Source organism: Parasteatoda tepidariorum, chromosome 5 (assembly GCF_043381705.1).
Source record: "Parasteatoda tepidariorum isolate YZ-2023 chromosome 5, CAS_Ptep_4.0, whole genome shotgun sequence".
Taxonomy (NCBI): Eukaryota; Metazoa; Arthropoda; class Arachnida; order Araneae; family Theridiidae; genus Parasteatoda; species Parasteatoda tepidariorum.
Window position 1 is genome coordinate 75,650,579 of NC_092208.1, and position 18,713 is coordinate 75,669,291.

Genomic DNA, 18,713 nt, shown 5'->3' on the forward strand with positions numbered 1-18,713 from the left:
CTTATTTGTTTGTATTTATAATAATTTCAAACTTATTTATTTTAGTATATATATCGTTTTTCTTTCTTTGTTAAATTAAATTGTACTACTCTTATAATTTATACTTCAATGTTTATTTACTTGTATATTGTGTTTAATATATTGTCGAGTTCAAATCATAGATTTTTTTTACAATTTTTCATTAGTTTTATGTATATATCGCTTTTAAAATTAAGTTTCTAATTGATTGTTAAAAAGTATTTAAGCTTTTCGCAGTCTTATCTGTCTCATAGTTGAAAGGCTAAAAAACTTAAAGTTCAATATTGTGATATTTTGTTATTTGTGATATTATTTTATTGTGATATTTTTTATGTTATAATTTCTTTACATTTATAATGTAGTCTATCTAATTTCTTATGTATTGTGTTTAAAAGTATTGAGTTTTTTAAAGATGGGTTACTTTCTGATAAAAGTATAGACTTATCGGGTTAATATTAGTGTTTTCGGTTTTGTGTCATAAGTTTTTTTTTTTTTTTTAGCTATGCTGATATAAATTTATTTGAACTTTGTGCTCAAAGAATAAATAGAAGAATAATCTTATTATTTTTTTATTGAATTAAAATGTTTTGTTAAATTAACTTAATGTTTTATAATATCAATTAAAAATATCATGTGCAAATGTGAACAATGTTTTTCAAAATTGGGAAATCATTTCTTTTCTTGTTGGTCACTTCCTGAGTAATAAAACTTAGGGAATTACTTAAATCTTTCAAAAGTTATTTAAGTAATTTTTATTTAAAACATGTTGCTCAACTAGCAGGAATACAATCTTGATTTGAAAAAATTTGCTGATCTATTGGCAATATCCTTCGAATTGAAATAAATCCTATCTATCTTCTAGATTAAAATCAATGACAAATTTTTAAACTGCGTAATATTTTTTAAATTGTAAAGCTTTGAAAAAAATGTTGATCTTGAAAAAAAAAATTTTAGAAGATTTAAAATAATGGAATAAATGAATGTTTTTACGATTATGAAAATACTTTGATGTATAAAGTAAGTAGAAACATGAATAACTCTAATCTCACCAGCATATAATTTAAAGTTATCTTCACTGTAAATATTTATAAATTATTTATACAAACTGGAGAAAAAAAAAACTTTTTTTTAATCAAATAGCTTCATATTTAAAAATGTTTGATTAAGATTAAACAAAAGTGTTTTAGATTATTTTTTTTCCTTCTTTCTTTTATTTCTTTCTTATCTTATAATGTTTGAAAAATTAATCCTGTAATTTAAGTGAAAATATTTCTAAGATTAAGAACTTATTAATTTAAATTATTCTACTGGATAAAAGACTGACATTATACAATCCATTATTTTTGGTTACTTGTTTACTTTTTCTCTTTTTATTAATATCTCATTCCAGAAAAAATACTTGAGACAATTTTAGTTGTTTATATTAAGCATCAAAGCAGCATCTCTGAGCAAAACAACCGTGCTCTAACTCACATTTCATTGAAAGTTACATTTAAATTGTTTTTCTAAAATTCCTATAGATGGAACAATCAAACAAAATTTTTGAAAAGAAAAGTTTACTAAATGTTATACTTCATTTTTGGAATAAAGAAATGAATTATCCATTATTGGTATCTCTAAATTCAATACACTAAAAAAAAATTTATTTTTTTTTTTTGTTTAAAGCAATTTTTTTTAAAGTAATTTTTCTTTACATTTGAGTAATCTTTTTGAAATTTTAACTAAAAGAATTGAAGAACTTTTAAGAAAAAATAGTTTTAAAGTTTTATTTATTTAATTTTTCATTTATTTGTTAGATTTGCATAATTTACAATGATTTATTAAGGTGAATTAAAACTTTAAAAGCAATTTACAGTTTTTTCTGAATAATATAATAAAAAAGGTTTTAATTTATTATTTCATTTATTTTATATTTTTATTTGTGTTATTGAATTCCAAAAAATGTCTCTTTTTATATTAACTCTACAACTTAGAATTTATTAATTTTAAATTATTGTAGTATTTAAAAGGCTGCCGTTATGCCTATTGCATTTCTTTAATTAGAATTACGGGTATTAATAGCTTTAGTGTTGTTGCCTGTAGGGTTTGGTCTATTGCAAAGAGTTAAAAAGTATATTATTGTGACAATCGTTCTTTTTTTATTTCTTACTTCATAGAATTTAGTTATATTATTCATAAATCAGAATGTTAAACTACTGTAATGAATAGTTTTTGAATTTTACTTATAATCAGAATTGTTGATGCACAAAAGAAAGTAATTTTTATGAGTAATCACTTTTATTTGTATGATAGTTTTTGAAATCTTTGCTGGAGCATATGTTTCATTAACTCTTACAACTAATATTACTTCTGTATTATAAGATTACGGAATATAACATTTTATTGGTCTAATATTTGTCAAGAAGTTTTGTTTAAGAAAATTTGACCTTTCAAATAAAGTAATTAAAATTGTTTATATTTGTAATTTTTTTTTCTTGTGTTTTCAATTAATTCATACATCGAAAAAAATATTCAATTAAATACTCCATTTCTCAAAACTAAGTATGGATTGGGTACCGACTATTACCCAATACTTGGCTAAATTTTCATTGCCTGAATAGCCTGGTAAAATTTTTATTTTGTTACATAGTTGCTTTTACTGTTTATCAAACTTAAAACAAAAATGTTAGCATTTTCCTTATAATACTGCTTCCTCATTGTTCTGATTATAAACGAAAACCGGTTCTGAAGCGTGCAAAGAGGTTTTATTTTCCTTCAAACTCCGTTTGAACCTTTTTCCTTGCTTCAGAAATCACCTTACTTTATGAGGCTAATATAAACATTCAAACCAAAACATATAAGAGACTGATATTATGTATTCAGCTAATGAATTTCAATAATCAGCATCTAGCCAATTTTTCCATGTAACACTTGTTTGTTCTCTACACAATCGTATGATATATAGTGGACATAAAACTACTCAGACACCAGGTTTCTAAAACCCACATAGACCAATACTTTCTTAGCCATTTAAGAATGTCACTACTGGATTTAGCATGATAAATTTCACTATCCCACAAAATTTTAATTAATTTTATGAATCAAAATGAAAACATAGTAAAACGCATTTAAAACAAACAACAACAAATGCCCTCAACTGTAACTTATTGAAAAAGATAAATCAATGGTTATTGTGAGCTCTTAAATCTTATTTTTAGCATATGAAACTAATCCAGCAAAATGAATATATCAATATTTTACTGTGTTAATGCACTCATCAGTTCATTGATTTGGAAACATTTTACTATAGTTTGTGAATGAGTAATAATTTTAAATTATATTTTCTCCAAAAACGTGTTTTTAACTGGTTATATCAATACATTTGGTTTCTAGCAGGTTAATTCTTCTACTGTCGAGCAAACTATAGAAGGTTTTGATAGTTACCTTCTCCATGTAACACAAATTTGGTTTAGTTTCTTTGAAAAAGCTTTTCACAAAGAAGAGTTTGTCCCAATGCTTGATCTAAGAGAAGCCTATTTTAACTGTTTCGTTTTCAGTGCAAATGCTTGCCTCATATTGAGGTGATCTCCGAACCCAAAAAAGAGGCTTAACCAGTTCTATTACATAACGAGTTCTGGTTTGCATATGTTTCAAGAGTAGAAAAACCTGTCCACGCTCTTAAGAGCCAGTTTTTGTTTAGATTCAAAGCAAAGATGAAGATAAAATTTTCGTTTTGGCTTTACAATCAACGTGACTATATCACATAATTAAAGAGTTGACTAGTTGTCCATTTAACATGTGTCAAAATTTATGTATGAGTCGTCTGTCCATTGTTAATAGTAAAAATGTCTATCTGACCAATTGAAAAATTTAAGAAATTGTATCAGTGTAGTTTCTATTTTTCATAAATTATTTTTTAGTTATTGGTAAAGTCTTGTAAACTATGCGGAAATATTTTTAAAACTAGGCGGAAGATTTGGAAAAAAATATCCTATTAATTTTCTTCCTTGTTTTAATTACAATATTTTAATAACTATACTAAAGGTTTTTGCTAAGTTTACACCCATATTCAACTTAACAGCGATAATTAAAATGAAGTGATGTTAAGAGGCTTAACATTCTTTCAAAATTTTTCTTTATTTTGTTAAAATTTAGCTATATACATACAACTTTTACTATATACTATAGAACTATATACATACAACTTTTGACCGTATACTAAATGAAGTAGCCTAGGGAACACATTCCTTGCTTTTCTTATAGTTCTGTAAATCTTTCTGATTTTTCGAATCCAATTACGAATCTATTTCAATACAATTAAGTTAGAACTTCGTTTAACATGCTCTTTGTATGCAGCGTATTTGAGTTTTATCGAATTTTCCTCATTCCTGGAATGTTTTCAAATATCGGTATTTAAGTTGGCCATTTTTTATGCTTCACAAACTCGAGCAGCTATGAAGTTTAATAATGTTAATGTATAAACCTATGAATGGGTAGAAAGTCACGGATAATGTGCTAAAAAGATTTTCAAAGTTGGAAAAAGAGCTGTTAAATGAAGATATTTTGAAAATTTTAGATTGTGAGAAAACGTGCGGCGATTATGCAGATAATTTTGATTTTCTAGTTTTCCACATCTTTACACAGTTTGTAAGGATCTAGCTAATAAATAATGGACAAATAAATCCATTTTGAAGATTTTTCATTCACTACACCGTCAATTTATTTAAAAGATACCATATGTTCAACAGAATAACTGCAGAAAGAAATACTATGAAAAAATTTTAATATATCAAATGAATATATTAATTATAAAGTTCATCATTGGCAGATGTCTCCATAGAAAAATCTGGAGTCAATCTTTCAATAGATCGACGAGGTATGCCGTTTATACCTGTGTTTTTATTTCTAAGTAATTTTTAAAATAGTTCTTCAATAATAAATATTAGGAATTTTCATATTTGGCATAAATATTATAAAATCAGACCGAGTACCCTATTTTTACCGGATACTCGGAATCGGCCTAATTGTAGTTTTCACCGGACACCCGAATTCTACAAGCTTTAAGAATCCGGTACATACCGGCTCAAACTTTTCTGTGCAGTGTTAGGAATAAATTTCAGCTTCCTGCTATGACTGAAAGTCTAGAATGGTAATTTTAGTAATTCATAAGTTAATAACTATTAAAACTAACTTTATGCTGCAGGAAATTACTTTGATTTTTTTTCCCTTTTTAAAATGATCTGCATTAGAATTCCTAATGACAATGGTGATTAAAAGGAATGAAAAAAAGAGTTTTATACTTTCAGTTTTTATTTAATTTTTTTTTAAAAGTATTTCTGTAATTAGTTCTACTTATATCAACTAAGAATGAATTCAATGGATAAGTGAAAAAAAATTTAATAAAATATTGTATAACACCCTACGCCAAAAAATAGCAATGCAAATAATTGGCTTTATAAATGTAGCATGAATTTTAAAAAATAAAAAAAAATTTCTTTAAAAATTATAATTTTTTTGCTTAATATTTTTTCGAAATATGTTGCGTTTTATGAGCAATAAGAAAATTGAAAAAACAAAATAAGTGAAAATTTGGATCTAAGAATACGGATCAATAATTTTATATTAGAGATCGAAATGGGCTATGGATATAGTGCGTCAGCATCAGAACTCTTTATCTATGATGTGACAACATTAGGCACGCTTTTATCATTAGCGTGTTAGGATGATCATAGGAATTTTTTATGCTTGAGAACTACTGAACTCAAAACTGCATCATGAAAATTTTAAAATATAATTTTGATATTCTATATATGCGAAAAACATTATAGATGGGGCAAGCTCAGTTAATACATTCCCATACATCTGAGCACTGGGAAGGGGAAGTCTCTAGACAGAACCGATCTTCTTTCCAGATGGCGTAACTGATTGTTGCGATCGCGAATTAGAGTTTAATGAAATTTGCTTTGAACATAGGATGATATAATACAAGAGTTAATAATTATTTAACAATAATAGTGAAAAAATATGATCGTGTGTATCGAGTCATCGGAGTATGAAAAGTGTGAAAGCATCGGGACAAAAACTGTTGATAAGTAGTGCATTATTTCGTATGGCCCCCTGGATTATTTCGACAACTGATCCTATTAGTTAAGAAAAGCTGTAGTTGTAGTTGAAAAGCTGTTAGTTTGTAGCACCACGCCACTGAGTTTGAGGTCTAGAGGTCAGACAAGCTAATTCATCCGGAAAGTATTTTCACAGTCTACAAAAGCTTTGATAAAGTCTATGTGACCACGCACTGATTAAAAGTGAAGTCAGGGAAGACTGCATCTGTAAAAGTTCTCCTCGAAGTCTTAGTTCATATTTCTAAAGTATGCATAGAGCAAAGGGTATGCAGTTACACAGCCTGATGCTTTATCCTTGATGACTTTATAAATCAATATGTATATTTTTTTCTGTGATGGTCTATTTCTTGAACATTAAAGGACAGCTCCCTTTGGAATAGAGGACAATTTTCCATGGTTTATACTTTTATATGGAGAAATCCAGAGACCCACTACTTTTTCTACAATACCTGTAAAATCAACCATCATGGAAATTTTAATTTCAAGGCTTGATAACAGTGTCGAAAGTTTAGCTGGTCGAAATTTTTGATGTGTCTGCACACTGAGCTTCAGATTGACATGTGCCAGCTAATTGTCAAGGAAATTAAGGTGCTCTGTTCGCAATGCTGACCATAGTGCCACCATCATGCCTTTAATCGCGAAATTGTGGAGCTTTTACCTTAATGACCACCTTAAACGACTCATGGGTAGCTGCAGGAATGTTTTTTTTTTACTTTTCGCCATCCTATATGAGAAGTAAAAGAAGCTGACGAACATTACAGACCACATTATGTCCCTCATACCATTGGTCACCAAACTGTTCAGTCTAAGGGACCATTAATACTAAATACAAAAATTTGCCTTATGGAAATACGGAGTTGAAAATGAAATCCTGATTGGCGAAATATATTTATCATCTCATTTCCGAATTCGCTTATCCAATTTTTACGCATCCGGTGAAAACGGCCAATTGATTTCGGGCGTTGCTTGGCTGCTTAAGTTTAAGTTTTCGATGCTTAAGTTTTTGCACACCTTTGTGAACCAATGGGTCAAGGGCCCATCTCACTCATTCTCTTTTGCATCCCAAATTTGTCAATGTTGCTGTTGTAGTTAATTTACGTCGCACTAGAGCTGCACAATGGGCTGTTGACGACGGTCTGGGAAGCATCCCTGAGGATGGTCCGAAAACATGCCATCACAATTTTGATCCTCTGCAAAGGGAATGGCACCCCCGCTTCAGTAGCCCGACGACCTGCACGCGAAGTCGAGAACTTTATGGTAGAACAGTTTAACGAGGACCAATACCGCACATCGACATCCTCGGTCCCTACGCAGACTGATCCAAGTGGTCACCCACTCGCACACTGACCGCAGTGATGCTTGACGTCGGTGATCTGCTGGGAACCGTGTCCTGGCGATCAGTCAACTGCGGGATCTCAAATTTCGCATACCCGATTTTTTTGCATCCAGTTTGAATAGTTCTTAAGCAACATAGTTTTTTTTTTCATTTTTTTTTTAAATTTTCAATAAATAATTAAATGAGTGCCAAATCTAATTTTTAGGTGTTTTTGATTTTAGAAACGAACGTTTTGAAAAGTAATATAGATATAGCGGGCTGAATAATTATAGTAGATTTCTAGTCCCGCAGTGGACTGATCGTTAAGACACGGTTTCGATCAGATCACCGAAGTCAAGCATCACTAGCTGCGGTCAGTGCGCGGGTGGGTGACCCACTTGGATCAGTCTGCGTAAGGACCGAGGGTGTGCGGTATTGGTCCTCGTTAAACTGTGCTACCGTAAAGTGCTCGACTTCGCGTGCAGGTCGTTGGGCTACCGAAGCGGGGGTGCCATCCCCTCTGCAGAGGAACAAAATTGTGATGGCATGCCCATTGTGCAGCTCTAGTGCGACGTAAATGAACTACAACAAGAACAAGTAGATCTCTAATAATAAGAAAGCTAGAAGCTCAAAATTTTTGATATCCTGCTTTTCTTGAATTAGGATCTTTTTAAGCAGAAATAAGCAGCCGGACCGGAGCGAAGATATTTAAAATAAATAAATAGTTGAAAGAAGTGGCGAACATTGCCGTAAATTTGATTTTTCTCATTTGAATAGGATCATTTGAAAAATTAAATGCATACAACTTGATTTATTATCAAATATAGTCATAATGGTACCTCCGGAACCTCCTCTTCCAGTATCTATATCAAAATCATCAAAAGACTATGTAACAGCTCACAAAATTTCGCTCTTAGTTTTAATAAAAGAATTTTGCTATGTGCGACATAAATCTTTGCAAAAACGACATGGTCAAAGATCAGACGATGCATCTTGGGAACATACTAATCAGCAAAATCGAGATTTTGCGTCAACTATGTTGAAGCTTATTCAAGTAATATTGTACATATTACTATTTTAATTTTCATGTTTATATAGTACTTTTCTAATTGGATCCTATATTATGTGGGAATTATATATTTTTTGTGATTAAGAAAGTGTTACAAAAGTTATTAGGTATGCTGTGAAGTTGATGGTTTAAATTATCGTAGTAAACATAGAAAGTAGTTTTTATAAAATTGTTAACTCATTCTATTTTTCTGTTTACTTATTACAGTAAAATTTAATCGATATGAAATTGTTTTATTAATCATTTTCAAACCTGGATGTTGAGTTTAACTCAATTTTATATAAACTTGTTAAATCCAACTTTTTTCTGTATAGATTTTGTTTGTTCTGCAGTAGTTTATATGTTAAAAAATTTTAGGTTTTTAAAAATGAATCACTTAATTTTAAAGCTATGTGATTTTATAAAATTCAAATTCAGAAAATAATGAAATTCTCACTTATTAGTTCATAATCATGGCCTATTTTATTTGAAAACTTTCTTTTTTGACATGTAATAGATTAAAAAAAAATTTTTTCACAATTGAGTGCCTACTTTTTAAAATTAACCATTCGATGTTGTTTTAACATTCTGTTTCTTCCTTATTATAGAATCCAGATATGGATTTAAAACGATTGATCAACATTATTCATCCTATTATGCATCCTAAAACATATCAGTTTTTTGTCAATAGGTGGGTACAACTCTTTATAACTTCTTAAGAATTGGGATGTTTCCGCATCGGTACCTGTTCCTGCCAACTACTAGTTGTCAAGGTGGCAAAAAGATTTAAACTTGCAAAAATATAAAAAAAATTATTTTTTTAAACTGTTTTCTCCGGGAAGGCTATATATTATACCGTTTGAGTTGGTTCCCTTCTGTGATTTTATTTTTAGTTTATGACAAGTCACTGTTGGGAAGTTGTAAAATCTTGGCGATGATTTTGGTGTAGGTACCGATATGGATATCGTCCCTTTAAAATTTTCATACAAGCTCTTTTTTTTTGCAAGTATATAAATTGAATTTTGCTTGAAGCTATTACTGTTTACTTTAATTGTTTAATATCAGTTTTGCTATTACTACAAATACAAATTATTACATCTGAATGACATATATATCGATACTTCCGTGTTATAGGACTTTACGCTTAAATGTAATTGTTAGTATATGATATATGCTTAGTACATAATATACACAATGAGTTATTATTACAATTCATTATTAATTGTATTTGTATTATTGTGTTTTATTTAGTGCGATAAGAAATACTGTTGAAAAATAATTGCAGAGCAGTGATGAATATATAGTTTTTTTATTTCTACCTATGTATTTTTATTAATTTGCATTTTATTATTTACATTTTACGTGCATATTAATTGCATTTTATTAATTTGTCTGTATTTTAAATGTCTGTTTAGATATTTCTGTAACAGATTTTTTTGTTTACTTTTTTCACGTAGCTTCTTTAAAAATTTTTATCCCTAAGTGAGTTTTTTGGCTTTAAACTATTATTTTTAAGGTTTCTCATTTTTTTTCCAGTATATTTTTCTTTTATTTATGCAGATAAAAGATTATATTTTATGAAATGTTAGTTACATACAAAATTATTGTTCTGAACTCCAACTAGAAAATGATTCTGTAACGTACATGATTTGTACACATTTATCTATCCATAATCTGTTGAATGAGGAAAGCAAATTAAGATCATGAAGGGATTCTAATTAGCTTCTCAGAATTATAATTTAGCTTTCGATATAACTATAAACTGAATTTATGTTTCAGTCTTTTTTCTGTCATATACCATTTACCGACCCTGAAAATTTTTATATTCTACTTAAAAGTTAAATTCTTCTTGAGCATTTATAAAGCATTAAGCTTTATGTTTGAACTACTTTTCTTTTTTTTTTATTTTCTATGAGACAATTACTTCAAAGTTTACTTATTACTTGGCTTATTACTAGACAATTACTTCTTACTTTATGTAATAAATGGTAAATAAGGAAATCATTAAATAGTTAAATGGGAAAACAAAAAAAGAACTATCGAAAGATTATAAAAATCATCAATTCAATATTAAATGGATTTATTTTCTTTATGTGCCTTACATGTTTAATTAATTTTTATTTGTTTATTTTTTTATAGAGTTTTGGTATTGTTGCCATTTTATATTTTTGATGCACAATAAGTGAAAAAATACAATTTCACTCTAATAAGTTGGATAAAAAGAATAATATAATAGGAATAAAAAGGAGTACGTGGACAATGCAGACTATTTAATTTAATTTTTTCCAAAAATTTTTATAATTTTTTGTTTTTTAACACTGTTTACAAGCAAGCTCTGATATTTTGGTTAAACAAATGAGTAATTAAATTTCAGATCCTGTTTCGAAAGAAACAAATTAGTTTTATTTCAATTTAGATTTCTTTCCTTTCTTTTTTATTTTTTTTAAAATTTAAAATATTAAATTTTTTCTATGTTCTTTACATACGACCAGTTGAAGATGTTTTGCCTTTTGTATTCATTAATAATTGAAGTAATTCCTGTTACTCTCAGACAAAGAATTAATTAATTTATTCACAGTTGCATTTTTTCATAAAACTAATTAACTTTTTTTTTTCCTTTTAAATTTGTTTTCACTCTTCTGACCAACTATTCAATCAATTTGCAATGATTGTTTGTGGTCTCTGTAACACTGAAGTATTGATTTTTATATCTTTATGAAATCAAATTAAAATTTTTTGAGTTTATCAGTTTAATGATTTTATATCAGTTTAACGTGTTTTATAATTATTAGGTTAGAGACACTTCGAAAAAATGGGGTTGCAGCAATCATGGATTACATCGCTACCTTGGATTCTCTATTAGTGGAACCTGCACCAATGCTACCAGTTATACATAAAAGCAGTATATTAGGTATTTTATAAGATATAATTTATGTATAAAAGCAGTAAACTAGGTATTTTGTTAAACATAATTTATAAAAAAAAACTACTTTTTTTATGTATGCCAGGTATACATAAAGGTAGTATACTAAATTTTTAGTGAAATAAGAAAGTAGTATACTAGGTAGTTTATTAAATAGTTTTTTTTTATTGACATCTTCTGTTGTGTATATTTTTTACCACATTTTATTCTGTATTCTAACTGTAATTTTCTTATGCCATCAATGTTGTCTTTTTTTTTTACAACCTAAAGTTTTTTAATAGTATAATGCATTTCTTATTCTGATGGTATCATGATAATATTGCTAACAAAGACAATTTTTCCCATTTTTAGAATTTTAAATCACTGTTTAAAAATATTTGTCTTAAAAATTACAAATATTTGTAAAAAAAAAACTATTTGCTGTTATTTAGTATTGCTGATTTAGTGTTCTTTATTGTTTAAAGACATAGATTAATAATATTTGGCTTAAAAAAATATTTTCTGTTTTCAATTTGAAACTGTAGTAATATTAGTCAAGAGCAGCACATTAGGAATGTAATATAAATGTACATTTTTGATAATTTTTTTAAAACAGGTATTTTATAATTATCAAATATCCCCATGAACTCTGCTTTTTTAAAATTCTCGTAACTTTAGAAAAGTACTTCTGTTTGTTGAAAGTTTTAATTTGCCATGCAAAATCTTTTTGGAATTTTTTTTTTTTAATTAGAGAACTTTTATTGAATTTTTTTAATTATGGAATTTATTTAGTTCTACAACTTTAATAGAATGCTACTAACAAATATTTTAGAATGATGTCTCACTTAGAATTGAATCACAGAAACAGTGGTTCTTTCAAATATAGAATTTTACTTTTTTTATGTATATATATTGTTAAATTTTATAATTTTATTTATCACCTAGCATGCATTGTAAAAATTATTTTATTTGCAGATGAGAGGTTTGATACCTACATTTCAACAAGCTTAGACTTCTTCTCATTCTTAATTTTCCATATTTTATTTAATAATTTTCTGATTATTTTTATAAATATATTTCTATTGATGTTGAAAAATAAACACAACACAAAAAATATTTTATTATTACCTATAGATTTTTCATTATAGATTTTAGATTATAGATTTTTCGAAGTCTATCAAAACTTATCAACTTTAAATTTAAAGATATATAGATAAAAAACACACACGCATTTTTTTCTTCAATTCTTGTTCCTTAAGAATCATTATTAAAATGGATAAACTTTATATGAATTTAATTATTGCATTTCCTGTTTCTAAATTAAAGAAATAAGTAATGATATAAACTTTTTTACTGAATATTATTATTTTTTAATTCATACAGTTATTCATACATTAATCATTACTAAGGCCCGGATTTTGATGACATTTGCATTTTTGGACATTTTTTGTCCTTTAGGGCATTTTTTTGCATTTTTGGACATTTTTTGTCCTTTAGGGCATTTTTTCAGATTTATAGAGCATTTTTTTTAAATTTTGGGGTGTATTTTGTATTATAAAGCATTTTTTAAGGTTTTCGTTAATTTTTTCCAATTTTTATTATTTTTTGGGGTATTTTATTACATGAAATGCATGATTTGTCCTATAATTTTACATTTCATATTGTAACTCTCAAAGAATTTTTCAAAACATTTGCTAGAGCATACATTTATGCTCTAGAATGTTTCAAAATATTTGCTCCTAGTCAGCTTTGCCCCCTAAACCAGTAATCACACGATGGGGTACCTGGTTGGATGCATGCGTATACTACAGTGAAAATTTAAGATAGTGAAGTCTATCGTCAGTACTTTTGATTCAGAAGATGCTGCATCAATTTAGATAGTGCTAAACGTGTTCGCTTCTGATAAAATCGAAGGAAACTTAGCATTCATCAAGTTTAACTTTGCTATTGAGTCCTCGACAATTACAAGCCTCGAGAAACAAGAATTGGAACTTTGTGATGCAATAAATTATGTTGATGTAGTGAGTCGAGTGTTGCAACTCGCAAGGGGAAAAATAGGACAAAGTGTAGCAGCTAAATTGAATAAAGTTTTGGAGAAGAGCACTGGCTTCCAAACAATGAAGAAAATCTCTAGGATACTAACTGGTGAAGCAACAAATTTTCAAAGTGAAGAAGAATTGTCAGTAAGTGAGACAGTCTTTTTCAAGTACGCACCTATAACATCAGTAGACGTTGAAAGAAGCTTCTGCAGGAATGAAAATTTACTTTCAGACAAGAGACACTTGTTTACATTTCAAAATATCAAAAAACATTTAATAATCCAATGTAATTCTGATATTTAGTAATATTATTAGATGTAAGTTGTTATATTCATTAAAGTTTCTGTACAAAATGAAAATGTTTTGGTGTCAATATATTTTCCTCTTTTTTTTGTTATTTTAGGATATAACAAATATTTTTCAAACTTTAATGAACGTAGAACAAGTATTACATTGCTTTATAGTTTTTGAAATGACTCATAATTTTAAAGAGTAAAACATTGTTTTACTTCGATATTTTTACTTTTTACTTAAGTCACGTCATAAGGCATTTTTAGCGCAATTTTCGCATTTTTAGAGCATTTTTAAGGGCATTTTTTGCACTTTTTAAGGCCATTTTTGGCACTTTTTAAGGGCATTAGTTGAGAATTTTTAGGTCATCAAAATCCGGGCTCTAATCATTACATTATTCATTATATTATTCATTATATTATTCATTATATTATTCATTACATTATTCATATATTAATCATGCATGCATTAATCTTGTATGTCATTGTTTCTTTATTTTCTGTAGGATTATTTATTCGACATATGCTGTTAGCATTTGATAAGNAATATTATTATTTTTTAATTCATACAGTGATTCATACATTAATCATTACATTATTCATTATATTATTCATTATATTATTCATTATATTATTCATTACATTATTCATATATTAATCATGCATGCATTAATCTTGTATGTCATTGTTTCTTTATTTTCTGTAGGATTATTTATTCGACATATGCTGTTAGCATTTGATAAGCTATCGTTTAGTCTTGTCACTAAATTGTGTCATAAGTTTCATGTTTATTTCGATGCTGCATTTGCACAATGTCTTGACGACAGCACTGATATCAATTGCAGTGATTCTGCACTTGATGAAAAATTAGAAGATAGGTATGTTAATTTTTTTTTCTTTTCTTTTATCCTTGCTTAATTCCACTTATTCTGCTTCTTTAATCCTTGCTTATACTTTGCTTAATTTTGTTATTATTTTCTAGTTATCATGAGGAATGCCAGGTGTTTGCCTCCCAGAAACAAGCTGAATTTTTTATTGCACAACAAGTAATGAAACATTTTATACGATTTTGTAATTTTAGTCAAAATTGTAAACACAACAGTGTAAGATTTCATATTGTTTTTATTCACTTTTCAGGCAGCTTTATTACAAATTAATGAGAGTGCAGCATTATCTCCATTTGATTTACAGCAAAAAATTAAAGAACTTTTGAAAGGGAATCCTGAATTATATGAAGCGGTAAAAGTTTTTTTGTTTTGTTTTGTTGTTGATGAATTGATAAGTATATTACCAAGCTAATTAATAATATTACATTTATCTATAAAAATTTAGTTTTATTAGAGAGCTCGTAACTCTGTACTAGACATGTTATACTAAATTTTTTTAAACTAAATGTTTGTATGTAGCACTTAATTTCTAAACTTGTGTTGTAAGGGTTAGGGGTGATTAACACCAACAATCCTAGTATAATTTAAAATAAGCAAATAAGAAAAATAGTTGATTGAACAACTACTGTCCTGCTACCAGGTGAATTCCACTAGAACCTAGATTCACATGCTGTTGGTTATTATATTTACTGAGTTAGTTCAAGCAAAGGTGAGGGATAGAGGTTTTACTTTTTCATCCATTGGTGAAAACGAAGAAAATTAACATTTGAATTGTACTTAATGTGTCTTAAAAGTAAGGTAGAAAATTGGTTAAACAAGTCTCTTTAAGTTGTGTACGTGCAGACATAACAACTGAAAAACCTATCAATGTCATTTTCTCAATGTTTGTTCTTGTTTCCTAAAACACAGATAATCTCAAATTTTCTACTTTTAATTTACTTCGGTATAGGTCTATATTTCTTGACTTGTTTCTAATATTAATACATTTTTTAAAATCTGAAGACCTACAACTGTATCTTGTTATTTTTTCATGATTCCTTGTTAAACTAAAGAATATTTTTTGCTTGCATACACCAAAGTCAGCATTTGGCAATACTTGCAAAACTTTTTTAGACCAGTGTCTTGTATGAGTAATATGTCAATTTTGAGACAATGTAATTCAGTTCACTTTGATGTATCAAATGAACAGTCTGGATCCTTAATTTATTTAAGGCCTCTCATATTCTTGAAGCTTGGTGATCTTGGAATTTATGACTGACAGCCTCTTAATTTCTTGTATTAATGTTTAGTTTTATTTTCTTTACAGGTTTAATGTATTATTCAATTGCTTAGAAAGTTCGGTTTTCTTTCAGTATGTTTTTAAAAATATTTAAAATTGTGCTAACATCAATTCAAGTTTAAAAAACATATAAACTGCAAATAACATTCACCTGCAGTCTGCAATGCTTATGTTTGTATTTTTTCGCTTTATTATTTAGTGCTATTTGAGTTATCTTAATTCATTGAGAGTGAGAGAATATTGTGGAGCTAGAGAAAATCTTTATCATCATTTTGACCGTAATACAGCTGTTCCTCAGGAAACTAAAGCCACAACAGCTTCAGAAGATCTTAGTAGAAGTTCTCGCTATGCTGCTTTGAATCTTGCAATATTACATGCTTTATTTGACCACAAGTAAGCATTATTAGTAAAAACATTAAAAATAATGAAATTTAAGTGCAAGTTGTGGTGTCAGGAATTTAGCTAAATATAACAATCAGATATCTATTATTTTTAAGGTAACATTTTAAAAAAAATAATCCATATTGTTAAATATAGAGTCGGACTAAGATAAAAGTCACCTTTAATTTATTCTGCCATAGTGCTATTTTTATTTAATATTTTTTATAGACTCATTTTAATTTGAACTTCAAAAGAGCATCAAAAATATTGATAGTTAACCATATACCTTTACACTTAACCTTTAAACTTAAAGTTATGCACAGATGGTGCTAGAAGTTAAAATGAGTTATAAGGCTTCCTGGTTATTACTTCAGATTTATTTTTATGGACAAGCATTAAAGACATGTTATCCTATATTATTATTGTACTTGTACTGTTTTCAATATGACTTGTGCTATTCGCCATTCAATTTGTGCTATTTACTTTTAAATTTAGCTGAAAACTGAAAAAAACTTAAAATAAGTAAAATCATGACAATCTTTATACTCAATTTATGTTAAGGCATTAATTTTCTAAAATTTTAGAATTTATAAACTACAGAAAAATCATTAGAAATGGTCAAATTAGGTGTGAATTTAAATAATAAAACTTTCAAGAATATCAAACCAGTTTAGAGGACACATAAGGAAATGAATGTATTTTTTAACATTTTATAATCTTGTTAATGTTAACACTTGGCTAACTTGTCAGTCATTTGATTTTGCAAATTTTTAAGTTGCTGAAAGAATAATTTATAAATGCTTTTAAGGTGAAATAGATTTATTTGGAATGTTTAAGAAAATCAAAATATATGGTAAAATAAACTTAATTTTAATTACAGATTTGATTTTAGGATGAATGTGTTGAATTTCCCAAATTTATGAATATTATAAATTTGTAAAACTTTCTCTTTGCTCTGTTTTAAAATTATTATTATTTTGTAATCTCAAAAATTTATTATTTTTTCTCCAATTTAAGAATTTTTACTTTCGTTTCTAAGTTGCTTTCTATTCTATTGTAATCTTTATTTTTGCTGTTATGCAAGATAAAAAATTATTGCTTGATAATTAAATTTTAAAGCATATAATTAAGGGTAAAAGTATGTGCTTTTAACTGGTTCAATACAAATAAAGTTGAGAACTATTATGAAGTAAATAAATTTTTCTTGTTATGATATTTAAAAAAAAAAAGAAAAGATTTTTGAGTTATAAATTGAAAATAAAAATATGCTACATTATTTTTTGGGCGTTTGATAAATGCTGTCACTTGTAAGATTTAATAGAAATTTATGAAAAAAATGCATGTTGAAAATACACTCCCATTATTCACATCTTGTATTTTCAAAATATTCAAGTTACTCTTTTTTGATTTCATCTCATTTTTATTTATTTCACTGCTGACAAGAAATTATAAAAAAGTTCCAATCTGACGTGGCAAACTTGTGCCCCCTATGTGGGGCAAAGATTTCAACTGTACCTAAGGTATCCATAAATTGTGAAATATTGTGTACCTTAAATATTATTGCCACCTTCTTAATATATAAGTGAATGTATACATTGAAGTCAGATGCAAGATTCTTACACCGATATGCGATTTCCTTTTTTTTATATATATGACTTTCTTCTCTTTTTATTTTATTTTTGAAAGATTTATTGATTTTTTTACATTATCATTTTGAATAAAATATGACATTTTTGTATGAAACATAGATACATATATCTACTTTTCGTATGAAACATTTTTGATAGATATACTTACATGCTTAGATATACTTACATAATAGATATACTTACATACTTAGATGTGATTACAAATTTAATAAAACATTTCCATAAAATAAAAGCTTCACCTAAGCTTAAATTAATAATAAATATGAGATGAAGTAAAAAAGCTAATAATCAAATTAATTATTTAGATATATATATATATATATATATATATAGCAAATGACGAGACAGATATATGAGATAAATGAAGTACATATTTAGTTACATCATTCAGTGTTGTTAAAATTATTTAATTACAGGGATGAAGCTCTTGCAGCTTTAAATGAAGCAATTATGGTTGCCCAAGAGGTCAATGATAATGTGTGTTTACAGTATTCATTGGTAAGAAATCTTTGTAAACTATACCATATTTAAATATTATAGATTACTTATTTTAGGCTTAATTAGGAATTACTTATAAACTATTTTTAAATTTTTTTTATTTATTACTATTATTATTTAATACTACTTTCCTGTTCCTTTATTATAAATTAGGTATTTTTCTAAAAATAAAAATTACGCTAGTTGATTTTAATAATTTACTTTTCTGATCAGAAATTAAGCTGTTATGCAAAAGTTTGTGGTAATCACTCAAAATTTTTACCATTTGTGTTCTTTGTGTTGTGTTTTATATATATAAGAATTTAT

The 18,713-nt window shown here is 27.4% G+C and overlaps 1 protein-coding gene across 1 annotated transcript in view; it reads left to right on the forward strand.

Annotated features, from left to right (window-relative positions):
- Positions 1 to 8,089: 8,089 nt before the first annotated feature.
- Positions 8,090 to 18,713, forward strand: part of LOC107450308 (anaphase promoting complex subunit 5 ida) — a 23,115-nt gene continuing 12,491 nt past the window's right edge. The window contains exons 1-8 of the mRNA XM_043047537.2: positions 8,090 to 8,488; positions 9,091 to 9,173; positions 11,275 to 11,393; positions 14,420 to 14,591; positions 14,696 to 14,759; positions 14,851 to 14,952; positions 16,079 to 16,272; positions 18,326 to 18,407. Coding sequence (XP_042903471.1) covers positions 8,267 to 8,488; positions 9,091 to 9,173; positions 11,275 to 11,393; positions 14,420 to 14,591; positions 14,696 to 14,759; positions 14,851 to 14,952; positions 16,079 to 16,272; positions 18,326 to 18,407 — 1,038 coding nt within the window. The 5' untranslated portion in view covers positions 8,090 to 8,266. The remainder of the gene's footprint in view (positions 8,489 to 9,090; positions 9,174 to 11,274; positions 11,394 to 14,419; positions 14,592 to 14,695; positions 14,760 to 14,850; positions 14,953 to 16,078; positions 16,273 to 18,325; positions 18,408 to 18,713) is intronic.